Source organism: Theobroma cacao, chromosome 3 (genome assembly GCF_000208745.1).
Source record: "Theobroma cacao cultivar B97-61/B2 chromosome 3, Criollo_cocoa_genome_V2, whole genome shotgun sequence".
In the NCBI taxonomy this organism is placed as follows: Eukaryota; Viridiplantae; Streptophyta; class Magnoliopsida; order Malvales; family Malvaceae; genus Theobroma; species Theobroma cacao.
In genome coordinates this window covers 759,049-785,183 of record NC_030852.1, presented here as the reverse complement: position 1 = coordinate 785,183, position 26,135 = coordinate 759,049, and the positions used below count along the sequence as shown (strand labels likewise).

Genomic DNA, 26,135 nt, shown 5'->3' with positions numbered 1-26,135 from the left:
CTTTTTCCTGAAAACTAGTGTTTAATGATTACCAAGTTAGAACCATTTGATAACAGGTGGAGAGGGCCAACTTGAATATAAGGCCACAACAAATTGAGAACTTAATTGATGTTGGATAAAACCACTTAATGCTGATCTGCATGTATAGAATGTGACAACTAAAAAACAAACAGGTTTACCATGTGGACTGTGAATATGGAACTAACAAAAAAAAAAAAAAACATAACAAATGGGCAACAAACAATGTAGGCTCTAATCTTGCCAAACACCCTAAGTAAAACAAATTGATAATAGGTGGAGACTTCCAACTTGAATAGAAGGCCATGACAAACTGCAAAGATAGGTGATGTGGGATAATGCCAGATAACTCAACTGAACCTTAGAAAGTAATCTTCTGCATAAGGATAATGATGTGCTAATGGTTTAGGTGCATTTTACGTTTTTCTAGAAGAGTTTTGTATGTGGCACATACATTTTGAGGACTTGCAAGTGCATTTTCCAATGAGGATATAAGTTGCAAGCGATTGGGCAGGCTTTTCACTGAATGTTGGCTTCTGATTCAAACACTGAGGGACATTGCTCCTTTTATTATGCATACATAGTATTTGAATCATGGATTCATATACACTGAGTTCTATTTACATAAAGCCGTATTCATTATAAGGCATTTTTTATTTATGGACAAATAGATTTCATACTTGTATTTGATCAGGACCACAATGACTCTAATTTTGGCCTGCTTCTTTTTTGCATTTGTAGGTGTCTATCGTCAGCCATATACTTTCTCTTGCATCTTGTGCATCAGATCCTATAATTCCCTTTTTCTCCAGGGATAATGTTGTCTGCGCAATCCAAACAGTTGTTGATGGATTTTTGGAAATGTGTGTTACCATCTGCTTTTTATGTCTCTGCATATGTAAACTTTTGTTTATTGTATGAAAAACATTTTCTCGTTTGACTCATGTAGGGAGGATGGCCATGCAAGTGTTAGTGTTATTGATAAGATTAACATTTTTCGCCCTGACAGAGTTTTCATGGTGATGATGCACTCTCTTATTTAAGGATTCTTTTGAACTCCCTTTCAATGAATAGTCTTCTTTGATTTCTGTCATGTTCTCACATTTATTGTAATTTTGCAGTTTATCATAGAAATGCATTACAAGATTGCTGCAGCAATTCATCACAGGCACAGATGCCATCGGTTAGCTGCAGTAGAGGTGCTTATAAACGTTCTTGGACATAGAGCTGCTCTGTCAAGTACTTCCAAGTGAGTTGCAATTAGAACTTCACAAGTTAGTCGAAATTATGCATGTGCATGTTTGAGACATTTGCATGAGCTTCTAAGTTAGTGCCTGTTTGGGTACTTGCTCTATGCTTTTGTCAAAGTTTGCATGTACTTATGTGGAGCTGTTATACATTTTCAGTCTTTTAATTCATTTGCTCAGTGTTGAATCAGAATAATTTTGAAGTTTTATTTTATTTATAATTATAACACTTTATTGTTGTGTTAAGTTGTGTTATTGTGGTGCTTAAGACTAAGTTATTAAAACAACAAATGAAGATCACATTAGGACTAGGAAGGAAGTGGGGGCTAGTTTATGTGGGATTTCCCTTTTGTTGTGGTAAAGTATTGCATATCACCAAAGTAAATATTGGATGTTTGGTTATATCTGGATTAAGGATGTGCCTAAATGTTATGTTTTCTTTTCTTTTATGAACATGTCCTTTTTTCTCTGGATTTTATTGTGGAATACCATATTAGAGCTCTTAGGTTGAGTTGATTGCCATTTTAGGATGTTCGGACTGATATCCTTGCTAGATTATTGCCTTGTTTTCTTTCTTTTGTTCGTTTGTCTAAGGAGTCCGACCCCTCTGAGCTACATTGCATTATAGTTGTCCACTTGCTCAAAGGCAATTTCACCTTTAATGCAATCTTCTCTGGCCTGGGACATTAGTAAAAAGAAATTGATGCTGAATTTAGAGGATTTTTATTTTTTTAGTTTAATCTCTTCTTTGGATTCTTTTAGTCTCTAATAATTGGATTGTGTGAAAGGGTTATTTTCTCTCAGGCATCTTTGGCTGAGTTTAGTTTTTGATGTTTTGTGCTCGGGTTTTCAGAATCACCTTTGAGGTTTTGAAAGAAATTTCAGTCTGTGATATGTAATAGTTTCAGCTTATGCAGTTATCATTTAAACTTCTGAGCTTTAATGAATTGAATTCTCATTGAATGGTTTTTGAGTTAATGCAGTTATCTTTTCAATTTGATTGGGCAATTTATTGGTTGTCATGCTTTACAAGATCAATGCTGTCGGATAATTTCTGCCTTACTCAAATCTTTTAAAAGTAACCCATCTAAGGAAATTGTTGGTGTGCTTGGTGAACAACTCCAGGTGTTGTATTTTCTGAACCCTTAAAAGCTGACAATATATTAACTTGATCAATCATCTCTGTTCTCAACTTGTTTTCTTATGCAGTTTTTGGTGTCTAAGTTGGTGGCATGCTACATTCCTCTTGAAGCTGATGGGCAATCTTCTGCATCTGGATCATCTCAAGTTTTATCTTTGCTCCTTGAGCTAACAGTGGATTCTGATTCATTGCTTTATGATTATATAAGAGTATGTTTCTTTGGCTTCATATCTATGGAGTTGAGTCTCCTGTAATTATTCCTTTATTGGACTTTGGTGCTTAGAAGTTTTCTGGACGCATATGTGATATTGTTTCGTATGAGATCAATGCTAAGTGAAGAAGCAGGCAGTTTTCTGTTTCTCTTTTGAACTTCTGGAAGTTTTATCCTTTAACTCATGTGAGTCACTCTTTTTCAGGAACTGGAACCCTTTCCTGAAATAGATATCTTTGAAGGAATAAGAAATTTCCATCAGGATTTGTGCCGAGTGTATTCTCCAAGAGACCACTTATTAAAGGCAAGACCGAATTTAAGTTAAATGGTTTGTAACATTATATGTGTAACTGGATTGTTTTCTCACCATAGTTTGCCTTTTCTTTTTCTCTCTTTTATTCTGCTTGTTTTCAGTTTGTGAAGAGATCTTGCTACCTTCCGCCAAGATTACTTTCATGGAGGTGATTGGCCTTTGAAAACAGACGTTTCCTTGCTTTTGGTTCTTCAAATTGAAACTTATATTAAATATATATAGCTTTCGTAGTCAAGTTAGCATGGAATGCAAAAAAGAAAGCCTACTACCACTAACTCTCCCACTAGAATTTGGGAAGTTAGAATTTATAATTGGTTGTTTTTAAAATGCTTAAAGTTGATGTATTCAAGATTTAGAATGGAATTTTGTGATCTTATGTTGCTCTTAAGATGCTTCATCTTACTTGGCATTTGCAGTCTACAATCACTGCACAAGAAACTACTCGCAGGGGAAACATTTCAAGAGGGAAAGACTACTGAAGAATTTGTGGATGCCACTTATTGGCATGGTGACCAGGAAATTGTCCATGCAGTTTGGACACTTGTACGCATGTGTGCCGCAGATGATGCAAATAGGATTAGAGGATTGGTGTCTGATTTTATATCCAGGGTATCTATGTTAGATTTGCTTGCACCTCATTGTCGATACTTTATATGATAGTTTACAATATTTTTCCCTGCGTAATTGTGGTTGTAGGTTGGCATTGGAGATCCACACTCTGTTGTTTTTCGTCTCCCTGGGGACTCTAACCACATGCATGTTTGTGGGCCCATTAGTCATAATGGTGTCTCTGAAATAAATTTTTCCATGGATACTGGCATATCTGAAGAGCTTCTAATTGCACTTTTGAAAGTTTTGAAGAAATATCTAATGGATGATTCTGTTAAAATAGTTGATATAACGTCACAAACTCTTCGGGTGAGTCCATAAAGATCTGTTTGCCTCTGCCTTTGGCAAAGGTTATCAATTTTATAATTCTATTCGGTGGCTTGCTTTTGTTTCTTTAGCCAGCAGAAGTTCTTTTTACTAGGTAAGTATTAATGACAAAATAAATGTTACAAGCTCAGTATATTACCTGCAAACAAAATTTAAATCTTAATGAGAAAAAAGAGTTAAGTCTTTGTTGCTTGATAATTAATGCCTATGCACTTTCTTATAACTTATGATTAAAAATGAAATTTGAGTGGATAAGACCAGGGAAAGGCGCGTGACCTTGTTAAGATAGTGGAATCTTTGGTGAGAGTGAGTTCATAAAAATAATGGTCTTGGACCTAATTCTCTTAAAGTAGTTGTATCTTTTATTTTACTTCATTTTGTGGGAAAAAGTAAAATCACTCTGATTTATTCTCTTTCCTCCAATATCCTCTTTTCTTCTTTGGTTAATCATTTTCTCATGTTCTTTAAGATGTTATTTTTAAGTTTCTATGATAGTAAAAAGAGAATCTTATTGATTTTTTATCTGTACCCCTCCCTTCCCCAATAGGGAATACTGTCAACTGAAAGGGGTCAAAAAGCTATGTTGTCCTTCGATTCTTATGAAAGATCTCTTATTGAGGTATGTATTCTATTCTTTCATATAGTATACTTGTTATGCTTTCGATTCTTAATGTTACAAGTTCCATAAAACATTATGACTGAGGCCCGAGGGGATAGGCGGAACATGTATTCACTTTATTTTAATTTATTTTAACATGGTTATTTGGAATTTTAATGTAGCTATATCCTTCAACAGGGATAGCTGACTTCTATGAGATTACCATCTATATCCATTTTATTTTCTTGTTTAGGTTGAATATGATGTGTCGTAGATGCTTGTTAGTTTAATATAAGTTGAAGTTTCTGTCACATACGAAGGTTGTCTCGTGTGCCTGAGTCAGAGAAAACGATGCTGCATCTGAATAGAATTTGATTTTGCCTTCTTGAGCGGTGATTAAATTCACACTTATTGATGATTGTCTAGGAGAAAAAGCTTTAGCTTAGGTTTTGATGCTCACAGTGCTCGCTATATCTCATATCTATTGTACCTAACTGGCTGCCACTAATAATCTCCTGCTTTTTGGAATTTCAATATGTCCTTTTCATTATCCTGGTAAGTTTATTTTATTTGATGAAAATTTTATGAAAATCTTTCTCTCTCATAGGTTTAAGTAAAGATCTTAATCTCTTGTAGGTTCACTCCAAAGGCATTAACCTTGAGCTGGTGGAAAAGTTTTTGATGGATCTCGAAAAGAAGTTCAGAGGTAGTGGTAGTGCATTGCTGAATGAATGAAAATTATTTCTCTCTGTTTAAAAAAGTTTAAGTGGCCTTTACATGTTGAACGGAACTTAGTGTTGTAGGTTTTTCTTTTTCTTTCTATTTTTAAATATTTTTGGCTACATTTGATATTTTCTCAGACATGAAGAAATCAATTATTCTAAGTCAGTGTAAACTTTTTTTGGGACACTTAGTGATCAGTGATGGCTTTTCCAATAATGCTATATGGCTTTCTCTTTTCAATACGCATGGCGATTTACATGACAAAACAATTAAGGGAGTATGCTTGAGGACATGTAGATCCCAAATCGTGCAACTAATTGGTTCTTGGTTAAAAATAGGATGGATCCATTTATTGTGCCTTGTAGCAGCCTAACATTTATGGTGCCTTCTGTTTTGGTTAACTCAAATCCTGATCTTCAATTTTTGTGGAACATTTTGATTTTACGGTAAATAATATAAGTTTACTGTTGGTTTTTCTGTATCTATGTTCTTTAGCGATTGAATGTGTGATGACTTTTTCTAAGTTATGCCAGCTGAAGACATTTCTCTGGAGAAGTCTACCACCTGGGTGACACATGGTAAAACTTTTGAGACGTGGATATGTCCTCTTGTATACTTATTGATTGGCTACTGCAATGATGTGATCATAAGGTAATATTTCATGCATCTTGAGAAATGTTTTATGGTATGTTTCAGAATCTGCATTTGAGATGTGGGGCTTGGATTATCAAATTCAAATATTTTGGTCCAGGAATGGTTTTAAAAATTTGGGCTTGAGTTTTGGTTAAACCCGCTAGGAATTTTAAAAGGTCCACATCTAGGGTTTCAAATTACTTTTTGAGGTATGTATTTGTCAAATCCAGCCCAATTAAAGTTCTTTCTTCTCTAATCTAAGATTGTTTAAAATCATAAATTCCAGTAATATGTTTATCCAAACAAAGGATTTCAAATTCTTGAATTTTAAATCAAAACTTTCAAATCTTCAAATTTAAAATCCAAATTTAGGTTCTTAAATGCAACCTCAGTTATTTGTAATTCTGATTTTATTTTCTGGATAGTGTGCTTAAATTCCCAATTGCTTAACTTGTTTGCTTAATGTGCTATGTTCAGATTATGTCAGGATGTTGCACTGCTGAAAACTGAAGTTGCAGAGCTTCTGTTGCCCAGTGTTGTTGTCAATTTAGCTTCCAAAAAGGATATTGATGTGGACATTCAGAAGTTGATATCTTGTCAGGTTGCCCATTAGGATGTTTTTGTCAAAGTTTCAATGGAAGTTTTTCTTGAACATCTTACTAGTTTTCCTTTCTGCTTGGCTCTTACCTTTTTAATGCATGTTATATCTTTTGCTGTATTTCAGGTATTTGCTTTACTAATTCAGTCTGTTATCGTATGGGAGGCAATAGCTCAAAGAGTGTTGTCTGGAGAAAAAGAATCTGTTCACTTCTTTTGTGTTTTTGGAGGAGCATATAGAGTATGAAGTAGGCATGCTGTATTTCATTCTACTAAAACTGAAAAAAAAAACTTAGAACATCAAGGCTACCCATGATAGGTGATCTGTAGTCTTAATACTCAAGATCAAGCATTTTGATGCTGTTATTTCTACTAGTGGATGAGTTATTACAAAAGCAAATTAAAGGTGTTGAATAAACTCATTTTGAGTAACAATGAGTGGCATCATTTAAGAACAAGATAAAAGCCTTTTTGTGATCACCAGAGGAGCAGTCCAAATTCATTGGATTTTCATGAGAACAAGGACGTGTGGGTTATAGAGAATGAATGACAATTAGATAAAGCGGCATTGGATACTACAGGATCATGTACAGGGATGGATATGACTTGAAAGCATGTGATATAGCTTTTGGCTGCGCAATGGACTGACCATCATTCACCACTGATATGAAATAAACAAAATGACTATTTTCCTGCTTTCGTTTTGTTTCCTTCTATGCCATCTTTCTTTTATAAATTTCCTTTGATACTGTCTGACTCTTCTTTCTTTTACTTGTAGATTTAACCAATATTCTTGTTGGAATGCCTTCTGAGTTCACTTTAGCTTAGTTCTAAATTGTGTATAATGCTAGTATTATTATGTCTCTATGATCTTTGTTGCCTAATCTTCTATGTGTGATACTTAGTTGAAAACACCAAGCTTAACTTTTAGCTTTGTGTAATGTGCAGGTTCAGGAGCATATATTTGTGGCGTCTAATAAGTTGATAAAATCGATTCAAGTTTGGTTAAATGCCCTTAATGAACTTCGGTTGTGTTACGTTCTAGAGAGATCTTCTTCAGGGCCATTACGGAGGGAAAGTTCTAAGGTGCATGTATCGGATTTCCTCTTTGATTGTTTATATGTGATGTTTGCTATGCTTTTTACATGCTGACAATTAGATAAGATTGATGAATAACTTAATTTACTTTTCTTTGTTTTATTTATAATGATTTCTAAGATGTTTCATGCAAGGTAGTGTATCAGCATCATATTTATCATATTGTTATAGTTGCTATCTTACTTTACTTATCTACATTTGGTGAGGGTGGAGCAGAATAGTTTCTTAAGCATGATGGGAAATCTTTGATTGAAAAACATTGGTGCAAAGCTTTTAGTGTTTTGCTGTAAAGAGTCAAAAACATGTTTAAGTACTTGAAAAGATACTATTCTAAGAATTTGTAATGTTCCTTGCTTAGTACTGGTCCTCTGAGAGGGTGAACTTTTGCATATAGCTTCCTCAAAGAGTCAAATCTGAATATCCAGCCATGGAAGCAAGCAAAGTTTTTTAATCCATACACATGGGCATATCCAATAGCTTATCTGTACTTAATTGTAACTGACCTATCAATGTATGACATTTTATTGCTAGTCAATATCCATGGCTTGGAACTATTAAATATTTGTCAATTTATCAGATGTTTGCATCGTTACTATTTGTATTCATAATCTAATGATTGTTTTGTGATGATTTTGCAGCATGCTAAACCCTGTAGTTATAGCTCAAGATCCCATTCCTCCACTTTGAAAACTAGAGATTCAGCAGCTAGATTGAGCGCAATCGCCATGTCAACATCTTCATGGGACAAGGTTTGTTTTTCATTGTATAAACGTGCATAAACATATAAAGAATACACTTGGTGCCTTGCACTTGAGTTGATCCAAATATAATATGGAGAATTACCTGATTAGTGAACCATTTTGTTTTCCAGTCCTGCTTATGTAAAATTAACTCTATTAGGTTCTCCTCTTTATAGAAAGAGCTGTGTCTCTTAACCTTGGGCATCTTGAAAGGGAACTACTGACCTTCTGATTGGCTTAATAAAATACAAGTTTGATCTAAGGACTTGTGTATAATGTTAAACATCGCTTTATCTTGTTCATTCTTGCATGCTTCATGCTGAGTTCTGATTGTGGATGTTATGAGGTGTGATACCCCATCCCACATCGTATGTGAAAGTGATACTTAAGGCCTATATAAGGGTCTAAGTCAATCACTACTAACTTGAGTTTAAGCATTTGAGGGCCACATGGTTTAGGCTTGAAAAGTTGTTGGGCTAGTGGTGCTTGGATTTGGGTTGTTACAATTGGTATCAGAGCATGTGCCCTTCTAGCGTGGGCTTCCACATTGCACTGGTGAGATCTCGGTCTTGTGGAGTGGGTCTCGATTGTGATTGTGATGTGTAACCTTGATGAGGGCATCAAGGATTTGAGTGAGTGAGATTGTGATACCTTATCCCATATTAGATGTGAATGTGATTGTTAAGACCTATATAAGGATTTTAGTCTATCACTATTAGTAACTTGAGCTTAAGCTTTTAAGAGCCACATGATTTAGGTCTGAACCCGAAAAGTTGTTGGGCTAGTGGTGCTTGGATTTGGGTTGTTACATGAGGAGTGCTAATGGAAAGTTATCCTAAGAGAAACGTGCTATTCTTTTGGTTTATTATTGAAGGGAAGGGTTCGCTAGAAGTTTCCTTAGTTTTTTTTTCCAAGTGCTAGAGGTGACACGGTACAATGTTGGATCAAGAATTTGTCCGCCTTGTTAGGATTTCACCTAACTAGTTGGGGAAGGAGAATTGTGGCACTTAATTGGAAAACAAAATATTTGAACTTATGGGTGGTAATGATTAATAGGGTCTTCTAGGAGCTAATTTGAATTAAGGCTATTAAAATTGAGAAGCAAGGACATACATGTGGAGATTTTTTTCCTTATTGTCTAGCTCTATCTTTCACCATTTCCCCTATCAGTGCTGTTCAATAGGTTCCATTAGTCCTAATTGATGACATGAGATGGGCATCACCTACTATTCTTAGTCAGTTAATGTTTGAAGATCTTTATATCCATGCGTAAGGGATATTGACTTGCTGAAAGGTCCAAAAGGAAATTGACAACGAGAAAATAAAAGTTGCTTAAGGTACTTCAAATGCACATTTTTGTGATTTAGGGGCAGTTGTTACTCTAACTAGAGTTGATTGTTGAATATTGTTGCTCACGTGACCGTAAATTGTTGGTACCTCTGACTGGGGGTGTGAGTGGCTTATTTTAGTCATGCTTTGCTGCTCCCTTGATTTTTCATTTTGAGCTGATGTATTATTTTGCCAGGTGTATTGGCTTTCTATCAATTATCTCATTGTTGCTAGGTCTGCTATTGTGAGTATCAGAATCTCCACGCGCCACTTCCTTTCTTTTGTGCATCTTTTTTTATGCTGCTTGGGAATTATGTTCGTTTCTCTGATAGAATGTCCATGTTTTATAGATTTGTGGCTCATACTTTACGTCCATGATGTATGTGGAGTATTGGTGTGAAGAACACTTCCAAAGCCTCACCCTTGGGAGCCCTGATTTTTCAAATCTTGAGATGGTAACTTTCAGAGAAATTTTGTGTGCTATATTGTTCAACTTTAAAATAGGATACTAACACAGCGTATATGGCACGCTGTGAAGTTTAGTTCAGTTTTTGGCAGTCACTCATAGAACTGTACAAGGAACAATGGGAACTCATTTAGTCAATTTTCCATTTGGTTTGTGTTTCTCTCATGTGGTTGCCGTGCGACAATACCTCATCTAACCATTCTCCTTTTATTGTCTGCCCCTGCAGTTACCGCAGCACATTGAAATTCTTATGTCGGCAATTACTCAAATCAACGAACCTGACAGCTTATACGGGGTTATCCAGTCACATACAGTTAGTCTACGTTGTCCATACAGTGCTGCAATTAGTTCTTGTGATATGTTTGTAGCTTTCTGTTCAATATTTATGGCATAATGTATACCCTTTTCGATGATTTTTGCATCTGATGTTTTCTATGCTTTCACTATCTTTTGCTAACTGGATTAGTCAAACTGCATAGCATATGCCTAGATATATGACATGTCTTCATGGTATGTGTGCTATTCGCCAACAATTATCCTGGAAATTGTTACTTAGTAAGGTTTTCTGCAATATTATGAGTGAAAGAGAATCAAAATTGTCTACCAGACCAACTAACCTTTAGCCAACTAAGCAAAAAAATTTTCTTCTTGGACTTTGTTTCTGACATGGGGAAAAAATTTGAATTGTAGTGTTTGTCAACTCAATTTTAGGAAATTCTTCCTGTTGTATGCATACAAATAACAAAGGTGTAAATGATGTTGAGTTAATAATTTTATTGTTTGCATGTACATTGAAAAAAAATGTTTGTCTAACAGTTGTCTCAATTCTCCTTTTTTTTTTTTTGGGGTTTTTGTTGTAATAGCTGACCTCCCAAATAATTACCTTCGAGCATGAAGGAAATTGGAACAAGGCCCTTGAATATTATGACTTACAAGTGCGATCTGAAGCCACAGCTTATGTGGTGGGGGGCAACTCCACAACTTTGTCATTGGCAGAGACCCAATCATTATCTCATTCTTCCCTTTCCACATTAGAAGATGAGACAAAGAGGAAACCTTATAAAGGGCTGATTAGATCTTTGCAGCAAATTGGTTGTAGGCATGTGCTGGATCTGTATTGCCAGGGATTAACTTCTGGGAAGGGTCAGTTTCAGCAGGATTTAGAGTTCAAGGAATTGCAGGTTTATATTCTTATTTTGTTTGTCTGCCATTGTTATGGATGGTTGGTTAACTATGTGTTTTTCTATCTGTCTGGATTTAATCTTTTCTCACTCTTTCCCACTCTTTATCTGAGCAAATATTTGCAGTATGAGGCTGCTTGGCGTACAGGAAACTGGGATTTCTCTTTACTTTATACAGTAGCTAGTTCTCATTCTTCAGGTCAACATACTAAAACTCATCATTTCAACGAAAATTTGCATAGGTAACTTCTTTTGGACATGTTTTGTATTGAATTTTTCAATTCGGATTTGTAAATTCTATTCTTACATTGTTTTTTGCCATCACAACGACAAAGATCTGGATGCTTAGATAGCAGAGACACATTTTCTGCACTCAATTTTTGTTTCTTTGTTTTCTCAAGCATCTAGGTCAATTTTTCCTGGAGATCTAAATGAACAACTCTTGATTGATCAAAAACTTTTTCATATTAATATCTGGATATGTCATGAGTCCAATGATTTAAAAGTCCATAAAGGAATTATTATTGTCACAAAATAATATTATAGACACGAGATATGCTGTTTCTGCTGGGTTTTTTATGAATGAAGTGAAAGAAGTTAATATACTTTTTCCAAGACTATTCCTTAGCTTTAGTGACGGTAATAAAAATCAAGTTTTAAGCATGAGCTACTGAGGATATTGGCAGTAGGTTTACAAGAATATGATGGATTGAGTGATCAATTTTGACCAAAAGTAGAACAGAAAAGAGAAAAACTAAAAGTAGGCTAAAATGGAAAAGAGAATGGAGTGAATGGGTAAATTATTTTTTTGATTGGCTTTTACATTGGCTAGTAGCTTATAGTTGTTTAAAAAGTATCATATTAACATTGAAATTATGAGCACTTTTCGTGCTTTTATTTTCCCTTCTGGTTAATGCGGAAGAAGAAAGCAAAAATGGAATTAAACTTGTTGATGAGCTATTGGATAAATTCATAGGTAAATAGACATGTTACTAGTAATAGATATTTAATGCACTGCTAGCTGATTTTTCCACTTGCTGGAATGCCAGTTGTCTGAGAGCTTTACAGGAGGGAGATTCTGATGAATTTCACAGAAAGTTGAAGGATTCGAAAGAGGTGATCCGAGTTTCATATATGTCCCAATTTGCGGGCTGCTTGGCATTGCATGACCTATTGACACATTCTCATTTGATTGTTTACATTTTAAGGAGCTTGTCTGGTCTGTTTCTCATGCAAGTGAGGAGAGCACTGAGTTTATCTACTCAACAATAATAAAGTTTCAGGTACGTGAATATCATTGCACTGCTGATATGGAGAATTTGACATCTGATAGTTTCTACTTATGACTGAAAATGTTTCATATATTGAAATAGATTTGAGCTTTGTACCCACATTACTATACCAAGATAGTATCTTCAGTCCAAGAGATGTACATTATTTTGGATCCACTGGCCAGGCTATGATAGCCCACCTGTCCTCAAACTCTTCCCCACCTAAGAGAAGAAATCTCTGACAAAGGTCAAATTTGGTAGCTTGTGAAAAGCCAAAACACCGCTATGTTAGTTTGAGTTGCTTTCTGAACGATACCTGAGAACTTTACTAGCAGAATATTTTTTATGTTTCTGTTCTTTTTTTTTGGCCAATTCAATATTCAGACTAATGAAGGGATTAAATGGTAAATCATCGGCAGAGCTCTTTGTAAAGGTTGACATGCTATGAAAACTGATATCCTTACTGCTAGGCATGTGGGGTCCCCACTTGTTGACTTAAACGAGGGAAAAAATAAGTCTTGCAGTTCATCCTAATATTTGGTCCCTAATGTCATGACCAATTCTTTCATGCAGATCCTGTATCATCTTGGCATAGCATGGGATATACGTTGGCCAACATCTTCATATGAAGGAATAAAACTCCAGAAACATAAGCAGAAAATGTTTTCAGTTCCTGTAATCCCTACAATGGATCAGGTATTTATTCTGCTACTTTGTATACCATAGCTTTGGCAATCAATTTATGAGTAGGGATAATGGTCAAGTTCACCAGTCTACTAAATTAGGGGACTCTGAATTTACCATTCTACGTTTTTGGTACAGTGTTACCACTCAACCTCAATTTTTGCTGCAATTTTACTATATCTTGATGGAAAAAGAATATAACATTAAGAATCATAATATTCTGTTAGCTTTTGTTAATTTGGACAAAAATAAATTACCATTTTTGTTTTATTATTTATATTTATATTAGTTATAAAAACCATTTTAAAATAAAAAATTCAAAAAATCGAAGGGTTGGATAAATTTAAAAACTAATGGAAATGTGTCTTGATTATTTAGAAATAAAAAATTTTCTTTTTCTCTTTTTGCTCTTCTCTTTCCCTTCTCTGGCTTTTCCACTGACTAACTTTCCTGACGGCCCTGGACATCTAGCCAGCGTTGATGGGTAAGATCTTAGTGGCTTTTATAACAGTAAGCTGCTATGCCTTACAGAATTTTTAATGAATGTAACCTCAAATCTTAGAACAAGGAATTCATGCCTTACATTTTAAATTTAATCAAATTACATTCATTTTATTGTTTGAGACCGAGCTGGGAACAATTAAATCAAAAACATGCTCCAAGTAAGATGTTGATTCCTTCCACCCAAAACCACCCCATTACACGACTGCAAACTTATGGCCCATATCCTATCACAAGGAAGAAATTTGACATTATATTTATGCTTGCATGTCACAGCCTATTGCTGAAGGAGTTCATTGGTGGTCTCAGGTCGTAAACCTGATTTGTTTGGGGAGGGTGGAAAGGAGATCTACCAGTTGTAACTGTAAATTGATTATACTATCTGACTTTAGCAAATTCGAAAAATAATGACAGGAGAAGAGAAAAAAAAAAAAGACTAAAAAAATAGTGAGGAAATTTTTTTTATATTTTTCGTAAAAACTTGTTTTTTGTACAAATATAATTTTAATTTTTCTGGTATAAATTATATTTTAATGTTAAAACTATGAAAAATTAATTATACCAAAAAAATATGAAAAATAAAAAATTGTTATAGATTTTTGTACAAATATAAAAAATAGTATTGACATATTTTAAATTATAAAAATATATATTTTAAATTTATAATATGTACAAATATAGAAAATTGTTGAAGTTTTAAATTTTAATACCAATTTTTAGTATTTATCATATTATTGAAACATGAATTAATTAACTTTTTTCACATTAGGAAGAGTTAACGGAATATTTGGATTTTTAATAGAATATTCCATCTATATGATGGTGAAATTACACCAAAAATTATGGTAGAGTGGTAACCTTGCATCAAAAAATGTAGAGTACTAAATTTGGAGCCCCCAATTTAGTAGTGGTAAATTTGACCATTATGTACTTGCGATTGTTTGTTTCCAAATCCAACATTTTATGATGAAAAATGATTTGGTCTAAAAGTTTTTGTTATTTACTGTATAGTCTTGGTTTTATATGTCAATATCATGGGGACACTGCTTTTCTTCTATAATTGAGGGCTGGAAGGAGAGAAGAAAATAGAAGATTGTTACAAGAATTTTGTTTATATCTTTGGGCTTCAAACTGGAGGCTTGTGGGTGTTTGCTTGTAGTATAATTTCATGGATTGTGTGCTTGAGGCATCATTTACCAATGAGATGTTTGAGTTTTATAGTCATAACCCAAATGACTTGGTTTGATCTAAAGTGTCTTATATACCTCAGTGTGTGGAAGGCTTGTCCTGCAAGGGGGAAAGTTTAAAAACTTGTTGTTAACTTAAATTTTAATAACAATATTCCTTTGCAGTTCAACATTTAATGCCATTGAAAGATGTTGGATGACTCCCGTCTTGCTAGAAAAAGATTGTAGACTTGCTACTTATTCTATGAACAGATCACTCCTACTTGCTATAATTGAAATTTTCATTCAATATTTTGTAGAAAAGTGTCATCTTCTTTTTTGTCATGTATTCTGATTGTCTTTGGAATTTATATATGTATATATTGCTTTTTTGGCAGTGGCAATTCAAGGGAAAATTTTCTTTTCATCATTGTCTTAAACAACTTTGTTATTTTCAATGTAGTTGTCGTGGCTGAATAAGGACTGGAGTTCCATGTTGAAAAAATCACAGTTACATATGAATTTGTTAGAGCCATTTATTGCATTTAGACGAGTTCTACTTCAAATCTTGAATTGTGACAACTGTACAATGCAACATCTTTTGCAGTCTGCATCCACACTTCGTAAGGTATGATAATCATTTGTAGTACTAGGCAACCATGCTGTATTCTGTTTGTCTGATTGGTTCTCTGTGGCACAGGGCTCTAGGTTTTCTCAAGCTGCTGCAGCTTTGCATGAATTTAAGTTTCTTTGTGGGGGAACTGGAGAACATGGTTTAACTCCATATTGGCTTGGAAGGGTAACTTTTTTTTTTTTGTATTTTTCCTATATTGCTTTGCAGTAGAATTTACAAGCTATAGTACCTCGTGTTTCTGCGGTACCATATTGATTGAAAGAAAATTTCTTCATATTATTGTCAAGCATAAAAATTAAAATTGATTGCTTTAAAAATTGAGATATTAAAAAATAAAGATAAATTAGAAATATTGTAATTTTTTATTAATTTTTGTTTGAGAATATATGATTAGTTTTTTACTTACTTGGTGAAAATAAATTTTAAAATTTGGTTTACAAATTAGTATTATAGTCTTTAATATTTTTATTTGTATTATTATTTTCAATATTAACTCTAAGATAAAAACAAAATAAATAACATTTTAAATTCAATCCTTTTATGGTAACGGAATAATTGTTATGCTCTTTAAGGTGATGATTTGATTAAAATTTGTATATATTTACTCATCACGGTTTAAAATTTTTACTTTCGGTGTTTCAAAAGGTAGACATATATTTTCTCAAAAATGACTTTTCAAACGTTTATTTAAAGGTAGACTGGATGATATGAAACACGGTCTCTGGTATCTACAAGGGTTTCATTTAGCCTTTATGTTTACCAAATGTTGATACTTAATTTTGTATTGAATCAGAATCAAGCTATGAGAGCATTTTTTTTATGGAAAGGGCTATGAGAGCATTTTAACAGGTCATATCTTTTGGTTGTCAATAAAAATGACTTTTGGTTTTTCAAAATTGTTTCAGTTGCTTTATTCAGCAGTCAAAATAATTTTCTGCTCTGATTTCTCTAACAAACTTGGGATATATGGTAAATCCATATTAGGTTTGCCTCTTCATGATGCTAATTTGTCATCCCTTGACTTTTTTTGTCATATAACAGCTATGGACTGCAAAAACTTGCCTTTTCTCATATTGTCCTTTTTTACCCCTTGTACCTTCATTCTATCTATTTCAAAGTTACTTGCTTATTTTGTCAACCTCCTGCCTCTATCCCACAAAGTAGAGTAGAAAGAAAAGGGGAAAATGATAAAAAAGAAAGAAATAAACCTTTGCGTTTCCTTCTGGAGTAAATCATTCAATTATACCTTTTGTTTTCTCTTCACTTGGTGATTGAATCAGTTTTCTGGAGTGTTCCTTGCAATAAATGGTATCTATGGTTTATCTCATACGAGAGCATGCCTCCATTTTGTGTAATCATAGTTGATGTTTAAGTAAAAGCTGGAACCAGCTTTAGCGCAATATTTGTTTGATTGTAGCTTGAAGAAGCAAAGCTGTTGCGTGCCCAAGGTCAGCATGAGATGGCCATCAGCCTTGGAAATTATGTCTTAGAAGCTTATCAGCTGAATGAGGAAGCTTCAGATGTATATCGATTGGTCGGAAAGTGGCTGGCAGAAACTAGATCTAGCAAGTATGATCATCTAATTGGGCCAGGCGTTCTTTTTTCCATTTCATCTATTATAAATGCTGATTATCATTCTTCGTTTAATGTTTTCTGTGAAAATATAGCTCAAGAACTATTTTCGAGAAGTATTTGAAACCTGCAGTGTCACTTGCTGAGAGTCACAAGACTGCCGACAAGAAGTCCGCAGAAAGACAAAGCCAGACTCATTTCCACCTTGCACATTATGCTGATGCACTGTTCAGAAGTTATGAGGAAAGACTTAACTCCAATGAATGGCAAGCAGCAATGCGTCTAAGAAAACATAAGGTAGCAAATGAACACACGCATATATACAAATATAACTTCTCTCTAAATTTTATGTAAATATTGACTCTGCAGACAATGGAGCTAGAAGCCCTTATTAGGCGGCTAAAAGGTTCAACGAAGGTAAGCTGCAACAGTCTTTGCATTCAAGTCAATTTATGCAATGCTATGTAATTGGTTCTTATGGTGTTTAAACATTAAATGTTTTCTTGTTTATCCTGGTTGATGGTTATATTAGGGGGATCAAATTGACTACTCAGAGAAAATAAAAGAGTTGCAAAAGCAACTTGCAATGGACAAGGAAGAAGCACAAAAATTGCAGGTACTGATTTACTCTTTTCATTTTCATAAAGCATGATCATCTAAGCAAGGATTTCTGCATGTGCTCTGCAGAAGATGGCATGTGATGAGCGAACAGATATTCTTAGTCAGAAGTTATCTGATGTAGCTTGCTTAAAGACTCTTAGGAGACTAATGGATAAAATATTTGGCTTTGCTAACCTAATATTAAATTTTGGAATATCTAGGGATTCATTCTTTGATATAGGTTTTTTATTTGTTACTGCATAGCTGTAGTTTGTCTTTTGACTGACAGAATGCTTTGTAATGCATATCTAGGGATTCATTCTTTGATATAGGTTCTTCTTTTGATCTCCCAGGATGACCGGGACATTTTTCTCAGCCTAGCTTTGGAGGGATATAAACGTTGCTTGGTCATAGGTGACAAATACGACGTAAGAGTGGTATGCACTTCTAGCCAAGTATTTGTGTGTAAGATAACGCAGAAATGTACTAATTTTTTCCATTAGAAGATATAGAAATAAATATAATTATTGTTAATACCAATTCTTTGGTGTCACTTATTCGAGAAAAATGTACACTTATTCTATTTTCCACTTTTATTTTTCAACTTTACTGTAGGAGAAATTATAGCAAATGAATTGCTCTTTCAGAAACTAACCTTTGGGCTTTCAGGTGTTTCGACTTGTATCGCTATGGTTCAGTCCTTCATCTAGACCAGATGTCATTAATAACATGCTTAAAACGATTGGTGAGGTAGGGAATTCAGATGGGCAATATCAGTGTAGTTGATGTGTAACCTATTATAATCTCAATGCAATTTTATTTTCTTTTCACTATTATTCAGGTTCAGACTTATAAATTTGTACCATTGGTGTACCAAATTGCTTCAAGAATGGGAAGCATAAAGGATGGAATTGGGCCTAATAATATTCAGGTTTTACATTTCTTGAAGTGTTTAATTTTCTTGGAAGTTGGATTTCAATACTAACCTAAATTAGCCATCTGCAGTTTGCCTTGGTTTCTCTTGTGAAGAAAATGGCCATTGATCATCCGTACCATACAATCTTCCTGGTAAGTTTAACAATTTGACTGGCTTCTTGGAAAAAATGAAGTTACATCGCTGAATACATCATTTGAGTAACTTATAAAAGAGCTTCTATAAGAATTTGTAGCTGCTGAGTGAAGCCGAAACAGAAGACTTAGATAATCTGTGTTCTAGCACCAGAGAAACTTTTCTCTAACTGTTTAGTATCTATGCGGTTTTGTAACTAAATATAGTTCACAGAACATTGTTTTTTGTTTAATATATTCTACTTTTCTTTCCATTTTTGATATTAGCTTCTAGCACTTGCAAATGGTGATCGTATCAAGGACAAACAAGGTAGGAGGAACTCATTTGTTGTGGATAGAGATAAAAAGCTTGCAGCAGAAAATCTCTTAGGAGAGTTATCAGCATATCATGGGCCTGTTATTATACAGGTGACGGATTTTTTTTTTTTCATTTTTGGTTCTTTCCAGTGGTTGTTCTTGTGTTAGTTTACTTGGCATTTTTTTTCATTATTTGTCAGATGAAACAAATGGTGGAGATCTACATCAAGCTTGCAGAACTTGACACAAGGAGAGAGGTTGGTTGCATACTTTAAATATACAGTGTTTGTGTCATTTCTATTCTTTTAGAGCAAGCTCCAGTTCAATTTCACCCAATAGTTAATTAAAATTCTCTCAATAGGACTCTGGTAAAAAGGCATCACTGCCTAGAGATATTCGCAGTGTACGACAGCTGGAACTTGTAAGTGCTTCATTTCTATCTCATAACTTTTGAATTGTTCGATTTTATTCAGAAAGGTTGCTCTAGGATCTATTCAAAATATTTGATAGATTGATTTCTGGATGTTAATTTTACCAGTTACACTCTCTGTGCTAAAAATATTGCTATATTTATCTGCTTCAGGTTATAGGTTTTTTTAATCACAAAGCCAAATCAAACTATGTCAAGGCAGTAATTAATGATCTATTATCCTTATACGAGCTCAAATGTTTAAATATGTATGTTTTAATGTGCTAGAATCATGCCCCACATTTCCTAACTTCACCATGCAAGTCTACACATACAGCATTCAATTTGGCAATGACAGGACACATGTTTACATATTTTAAATTTGCTCTAGTTTCTAGATGTAGGTTGGATAACCATCTTGCTTTAGGCGCTTCTGTTGGCTGAGTTACCTACTTCACAAACTGGTTAGCCGCTAGTAGTTTTAAACTATATATTGAAATTAATATCAGTACCAAATGTATTAAAAAAAAAAAAAAGAGATCAGTAATAAATGTCCTGACCACTCCCTATCTAAGTGACTTATGGGCTTACTAGAAGTATATTATGGATTTGGTAGTAAATGGCAGTGAGACATAATTATCAGGTGACTTCTTAGAAACATGTTTGCAATTGGAAAGAATCAAGATCATATTTGTTACAGTTTGCAACACTTCATTGAAAAGTGGAATATGTATTTGAAAGCACATTTTTCCCAAGGACTAATCAGAAAATATTTTAATTGCACTTCTTGGTCTTCGTTGACTCACACCTGACTCATGTTGTTGTAATTAGAACAGTAAGTGTCAACCCAAAAACAGTCTTGAATTCTACTTGTTGCCACAGTTTCTTCTGACTGATTTTTATTCTTCTGGAATCTGTGTTGATGGAATGATATATTTCTTTAGCAGTTACCTTGTTTTTGCTTCTTGATATGATTAGCAGTTATTTAGTGCAGCTTTGACTCCTTGAATGCTGCCAAAGATGCTGAACCTTGATTTTTTAATTTTGATAGGTACCTGTAGTGACAGCCAGCTTTCCAGTTGATCATAGTTGTCAATATCCTGAAGGCTCTTTCCCACATTTCAGAGGATTTGCTGATTCGGTTATGTGCGTTTAGCCATATAAGCTGTGTTTGGGATTAACCACACTATATATGTTTTTTCAGTATGATAGCAATACTTGAAGCTAACACTGATTGGTAATGATGAAATAAGCAGGGTAATGAATGGCATAAATGTTCCAAAAATGGTTGAATGCCTGGGTTCTGATGGTCGCAGATATAAGCAACTAGCAAAATCTGGAAACGATGACCTGCGACAAGATGCTGTAAGAGTTTTCTCTATGCTTCTGTTTTAGTGCCTTCTTGGTGACAGTAAATTTCTAGATAGTGCTCACACTTGAATTTATCTACTTTGGAAAGTATAATAACCTATGAGCATGCTTCAAATGAGCATATCCCGACATCTATCTACTTTGTGTATAAAAATGATTTTACTAATGTCTTTTTTCCGGTTTATATTTGTGATCCACATTGCTATGTTCTTGCCAGAAAATGTATTTTGGCCAGAAAATAGGTCAATTTATTGGGGGAATAGCTCTGCCAGTTTCAGATTAGAATTGATGGTTATTGCTCTGATAAATATCATATAAAAGTTTTGTTAATCTACTCATAAGTCATATATGGAGAACATGCTATGATATCTTCCCTGGTTTTTCCCTTTTAAAATTGTTGGAAAAGCATACTTTTCTTGAGTAGTGGAAGCCCATGTTGTGCATCACGTAAGTTAAATGTAAACCTCGTAAATACTTTTTCCAGGTTATGGAACAATTTTTTGGACTAGTCAATACTTTCCTACAGAATCACCGCGATACATGGAAAAGGAGATTAGTCATACGTACTTACAAGGTACTATCTCATTTCTTTTATAACAAAGATGAAACATCTCAATGTGGAAGTGAAGAATTGGCATCATTTCCATAATTTTGAAAGCTCGGTTTAAATGCTGATTAGCTCATAAATTTCCTTTTTCCCTTCTGCGTGGTTTTCAAACTTAAGAATGTTTTCTATTGATTTTGTCATACAAATTTCATAATGGATGCAGGATTCCTTGTGTAAGTTGTGCAATTTCACCATTGTGAAATTTCTGTCAACTGATTGCACAAGAGTTCATAGAATGAGTTAGATTATATACTTGAAAAAATGAAAAGGGAGAGAGACCAGGGGGTGGGGGGGGTGTTGTTGATGATTCTTTTTGAAGAACTTGAACTGTAATAAGATTTTGTTTTATTTTTGGCTTTATGGTGATTTCATCGAATAAGTGTTGTGAGAAGGTGAAAATTAACAGTGCTGGCTGGTTCTGTATTTAAGTGTAAATGTTTTTGTGGTTTAATTAAAGCTAGTTCTTCTTTCAAAGTTATAAATGCCTTTTTATTGATGAATTAGGTTGTTCCTTTCACTCCAAGTGCTGGTGTTATTGAATGGGTTGATGGCACTCTTCCTCTCGGAGAGTATCTTACAGGAAGGTTAGTCAACTTGCAACAGTTCGAGCCCTATTGCATTACCAGTTGATTGAAAGAGATTCCACTGAACTCTAATGACTTAAAATTCTCAATTTTCAGCAACAGAAATGGAGGTGCACATGGCTGCTATGGAATTGGAGACTGGTCATTTTTAAAATGCCGAGCACACATGTCAAATGCAAGTTGCCTTTCCTTTCTGTTACTTAATCACAAACAATAGTTTAATTTCTGTGAGCGCATGTGCCTAACACTTCTTCCTCTTCTCTTTATTTTTTGGCATGTATAATAGTTATATTTCTGGAAGGTGTAATTTTCTAATTATCTGGAGAAAACTTGTCTAACCCTTCTCCATTGAGATTGGTGGATGAAAAAGAAAAGCTACCTAATATATTACTTTTATTTGTTGATAGGAAAGAGATAAGCGCAAAGCCTTCCGGGAAGTTTGTGATAATTTCAGGTTACACTATTTGGGTTACAGTACAACTAATGTTTAATTTTTATGTTTTTCAACTCCTAATGCACTTGAGGCCTTATGCAGACCTGTCATGCATTACTTTTTTCTAGAAAGATTTCCGCAACCAGCCGACTGGTTTGAGAAGAGACTAGCTTACACACGAAGTGTGGCAGCTAGTTCAATGGTAGGCACACTCTACTCTGCTTTGCATTAATGTCAATGCCCTATTCATGTTAAAATTAAGAATTGTTTCCTCCTAGCATCCCATCCAACCATTCATTTTTATCTTCCAGAACTTTTATTCAATTAGTCCAATTTTATATTTTAACAGGTGGAAGTACAAGATGAACTAAAAGCCTGATTTCCATATCTCTCACCAAAGTCTGGCTGTTATTTGTGTTTCCAACAACCAAATTTGTTGTGTTATATCATAGCATAAATATTGAATGCTGATGCCCCTAATAAGCCACTTTTAAGAAGTCATCCAGTATTTTATTTTTTGGTAATACGATCAGGGGTGTCCCCAGGCTTTGCCTGGGCCTAATCCTCTCCTGGGGAGATCTTAAAGGTGCGCTCCCCCACATTGGCCCGATGCATTCAGGGTTTTACTCACAGAGTGCTCCCTACGAGGTTCTAATGCTGGTTGACAAGGAGAGGGAGCTCCTCTCCTTACCAACTGGACTAACTCATGTGGGTAAGAGTCATCCAATATAACAGCCTAGGAATGTATTTCTATCTATGCAACTGTGAGTCAGAGGTAAAAATTGAAAAATTCATCCATTTGTAGGATTCTTGGTCTGTATCATTTCCATCAAAATGATGTTTAATGACTTCTTTCCTTTATTACATATTTTATGTTCTAAAAGGTAAAACTTCTGTTCTCTTTGATATTAATAGTAATTCAAGTTAAATTCTGATTTCATTACCTCTCTGAAAAACAATGTAGCGCAAATGAAGTTGTCAAGACATTGCTGAAGGCCTGAGTCTGTCACCATATTTGATAGTACTGAAAACATCTTTGTTGTTTCAGGTGGGTTATATTGTTGGCCTTGGAGATAGACACACTATGAATATTTTAATTGATCAAGCCACAGCACAAGTTGTTCACATTGATCTTGGTGTTGCTTTTGAACAAGGCTTGATGCTCAAGACTCCAGAACGGGTACACTTTTTCAGTATTTAGCAGTTTTTTTTGTCTCCCATTGCTTATTCAGTTATTGTTTAATATTATTTCTCACCATCATTTCTTTAACCAATTGTGACAGGTTCCATTCAGGCTGACAAGAGACATCATTGATGGCATGGGTGTAGCTGGAGTGGAAGGTATTTTCAGAAGATGTTGTGAAGAAACTCTCTCAGTAATGCGGACAAATAAAGAAGCCCTACTGACCATTATTGAGGTATGTTACTTGGGCAAGTAAAATTTCCCTTTTTTATTTTTCTTTGCTGAATATGAGAATTCTTTGCAGGTTTTCATCCATGATCCTCTTTATAAGTGGGCTTTATCACCCCTAAAGGCTTTGCAGCGTCAAAAGGTATTTCCTAAAATATGTTCACTTTCCCACTTATGCAATTTGACTACAGCATTTCTTTGATTAAGAGAAATGAATAGTGAGATAATGAAGGACATCGACAACTCAAAATCCAACTGGAAAAGAATGCTTTCACATAATTGTCTCAGTGATGGCCCAGAAAATTGAAACAGTTTTTAGCTTTATGATTTGTCTATTTGAATACAGGAAGTGCAAAAGGTATTGCCATCTATCATAAACAAATAATAGAATCCCACACCTGAACATATATAGAATGGCTGGTTGGCAATAGTTCTACATACAACTCTGCCACGCACCTCTCTCCTTCTCTACCACTTTTTGAGGTGATGCCTATAGGGCTCACTATGTAATTTTCCAAGTTAAGGTCCTTTATGTTATGGCTAGTGAGTTGGTGGCTGATTCATAGAATATGCCAGCATTGCTTCAGTCTTTCCTTCTTCTGCGTAAGTAAAAGCCAAATTTTGGGATTACATTAGAAACTACCTATGCCAAGATATAATATCAAGAAGTATAAACTTTTTTTTCTTAATTATGCTATTCTTTTCATTACCTTAATAAATAATTTCACCAATAGTTGACGTGGATTCATCACCTATATTCCAGCGTTATAAGAGAACCAGCTCTTTTATCGTGATAGTAGAATGGCCAAACTGCTTTGACATTCGTGTTTCTGGAAATGTTACATGTTTTCTCAAGCATCTAGTCTGTTTCTTTTTCCCATGGCCATTAACAGGATAACGATGATGATTTGGATACAAGCTTGGAAGGTGCCCAAGATGAGTATGAAGGTAATAAGGATGCTGCACGTGCTCTCCTGCGTGTCAAACAAAAATTAGATGGGTATGAAGAAGGTGAGATGAGAAGTGTACATGGACAGGTAATCTTTAACTGCTACTGCCACGGTGGTGGTCCTATATTTCTAGAAATATTGCTAGCATGATGTTTCTTTTTGTCTAATTCTGTTTTTGATGGATATGCTTTGGTTTTTGGTTGCCTCAACTAAACTCCATTGAATGATCTTGATCTTGTTGTCATGCATGAAAGTAATTTGCATCAGATAAATTATTGCTGTAAACTCCTGCACCTCACTAACTTAGTTTGATTCTACATAAACATGAACTTCAGTGCTCTAAACATTATAGCAGATATCTTGGCCAAAAACAAAAAAACATTATATCAGAGGTCCGAAGCTAGATTGAGATGAATATTAATCATTAGCAAGCAATAAATCTCCATTCGTTTTTCCAAGATTTTTTCTAACTAACCCTTAGATGACTCTTTCAAATTTCTTGTACTATCTAAGTTTGCAACAGATAACAGAATTTATGACTGCGGACTGTTTAATTAAACAGCTAGCAGAATTTTTTATCTAAGTTGATTACTGTATTGTTATTTGAAAGGAGGCTGATATTCATAAGCCTCCCCATGTTGCATACTCCTTTTCATTGTTTTATGGAAATCGAGCCATGACGTTTTTCTAGCAGCATACAGCTGAGATATTGAAAAATGAATGATTTTTTGAACTGTAGGTTCAACAACTAATTCAAGATGCCATTGATCCTGAGAGATTGTGTCAGATGTTTCCGGGATGGGGAGCTTGGATGTAAATCATATACCCGTTCCACCCAATCATGTTTGTACAGTCGGCTTTCTATTTGTTATTATAAAAAGTGCATGTTGAGGTTTCAGGGTTGCGCGTTGTGTTGTCTGTATAGTGAATTGTATCGTACAGAAAATTCCCCTTTTGTCTTTTATGTGTTTCCTGGTTTGGTGGATATGCAGAAGCTGGGGCTTAGCCCACCCGGCAACCCCTAAGTGGGGTGGGTGAACCGTCCGGCTAAGCCCAAGATGCCAGGTTCATAGAGGAAAATTTTTGAAGATTGGCTTGGAGTAGGGACCAAGAATAAATGCAAGGGTTTATATTTGTGTACTGATATATTGAATAACAAGCCGCCATCCCATTATTATGCAAATATAATAATAAAAATTTTTATCTAAATAAATATATTTTAATTAAGAGAAATCTAATTATATTATGGATTTAAAATTTTTAGATAATCAAATTTTTCTTATTCTTCCTTTAGAATATTAGGAAAGAGAAACAGGCAGGGAATATTTCCTTGTTATAGTTGGAAA

General features: G+C 34.6%; 1 protein-coding gene across 3 annotated transcripts in view; it reads left to right on the top strand.

The window, feature by feature from the left end:
• The window catches only part of LOC18603913 (serine/threonine-protein kinase ATM), a 45,889-nt gene extending 19,956 nt beyond the window's left edge, over window positions 1–25,933 (top strand). For 2 of the 3 annotated variants that reach the window (XM_018117927.1, XM_018117925.1), the window contains 48 exons: window positions 760–881; window positions 968–1,037; window positions 1,140–1,267; window positions 2,249–2,390; window positions 2,475–2,615; window positions 2,823–2,921; window positions 3,032–3,078; window positions 3,347–3,539; window positions 3,627–3,848; window positions 4,414–4,485; window positions 5,101–5,170; window positions 5,712–5,838; window positions 6,298–6,421; window positions 7,366–7,503; window positions 8,154–8,264; window positions 9,781–9,828; window positions 9,935–10,039; window positions 10,277–10,363; window positions 10,914–11,231; window positions 11,358–11,473; window positions 12,281–12,347; window positions 12,440–12,514; window positions 13,076–13,198; window positions 15,317–15,481; window positions 15,554–15,652; window positions 16,905–17,056; window positions 17,155–17,356; window positions 17,429–17,476; window positions 17,592–17,675; window positions 18,013–18,096; window positions 18,329–18,409; window positions 18,501–18,590; window positions 18,665–18,727; window positions 18,995–19,135; window positions 19,225–19,281; window positions 19,386–19,445; window positions 20,485–20,579; window positions 20,690–20,798; window positions 21,289–21,378; window positions 21,916–21,995; window positions 22,092–22,170; window positions 22,403–22,449; window positions 22,531–22,630; window positions 23,477–23,608; window positions 23,712–23,846; window positions 23,916–23,981; window positions 24,733–24,876; window positions 25,529–25,933. In XM_018117927.1, the coding sequence (XP_017973416.1) occupies window positions 760–881; window positions 968–1,037; window positions 1,140–1,267; window positions 2,249–2,390; window positions 2,475–2,615; window positions 2,823–2,921; window positions 3,032–3,078; window positions 3,347–3,539; window positions 3,627–3,848; window positions 4,414–4,485; window positions 5,101–5,170; window positions 5,712–5,838; window positions 6,298–6,421; window positions 7,366–7,503; window positions 8,154–8,264; window positions 9,781–9,828; window positions 9,935–10,039; window positions 10,277–10,363; window positions 10,914–11,231; window positions 11,358–11,473; window positions 12,281–12,347; window positions 12,440–12,514; window positions 13,076–13,198; window positions 15,317–15,481; window positions 15,554–15,652; window positions 16,905–17,056; window positions 17,155–17,356; window positions 17,429–17,476; window positions 17,592–17,675; window positions 18,013–18,096; window positions 18,329–18,409; window positions 18,501–18,590; window positions 18,665–18,727; window positions 18,995–19,135; window positions 19,225–19,281; window positions 19,386–19,445; window positions 20,485–20,579; window positions 20,690–20,798; window positions 21,289–21,378; window positions 21,916–21,995; window positions 22,092–22,170; window positions 22,403–22,449; window positions 22,531–22,630; window positions 23,477–23,608; window positions 23,712–23,846; window positions 23,916–23,981; window positions 24,733–24,876; window positions 25,529–25,606 (5,226 nt within the window). In that variant the 3' untranslated portion in view covers window positions 25,607–25,933. The remainder of the gene's footprint in view (window positions 1–759; window positions 882–967; window positions 1,038–1,139; window positions 1,268–2,248; window positions 2,391–2,474; window positions 2,616–2,822; window positions 2,922–3,031; window positions 3,079–3,346; window positions 3,540–3,626; window positions 3,849–4,413; window positions 4,486–5,100; window positions 5,171–5,711; window positions 5,839–6,297; window positions 6,422–7,365; window positions 7,504–8,153; window positions 8,265–9,780; window positions 9,829–9,934; window positions 10,040–10,276; window positions 10,364–10,913; window positions 11,232–11,357; window positions 11,474–12,280; window positions 12,348–12,439; window positions 12,515–13,075; window positions 13,199–15,316; window positions 15,482–15,553; window positions 15,653–16,904; window positions 17,057–17,154; window positions 17,357–17,428; window positions 17,477–17,591; window positions 17,676–18,012; window positions 18,097–18,328; window positions 18,410–18,500; window positions 18,591–18,664; window positions 18,728–18,994; window positions 19,136–19,224; window positions 19,282–19,385; window positions 19,446–20,484; window positions 20,580–20,689; window positions 20,799–21,288; window positions 21,379–21,915; window positions 21,996–22,091; window positions 22,171–22,402; window positions 22,450–22,530; window positions 22,631–23,476; window positions 23,609–23,711; window positions 23,847–23,915; window positions 23,982–24,732; window positions 24,877–25,528) is intronic. The other variant, XM_018117926.1, reaches the window with a different exon arrangement.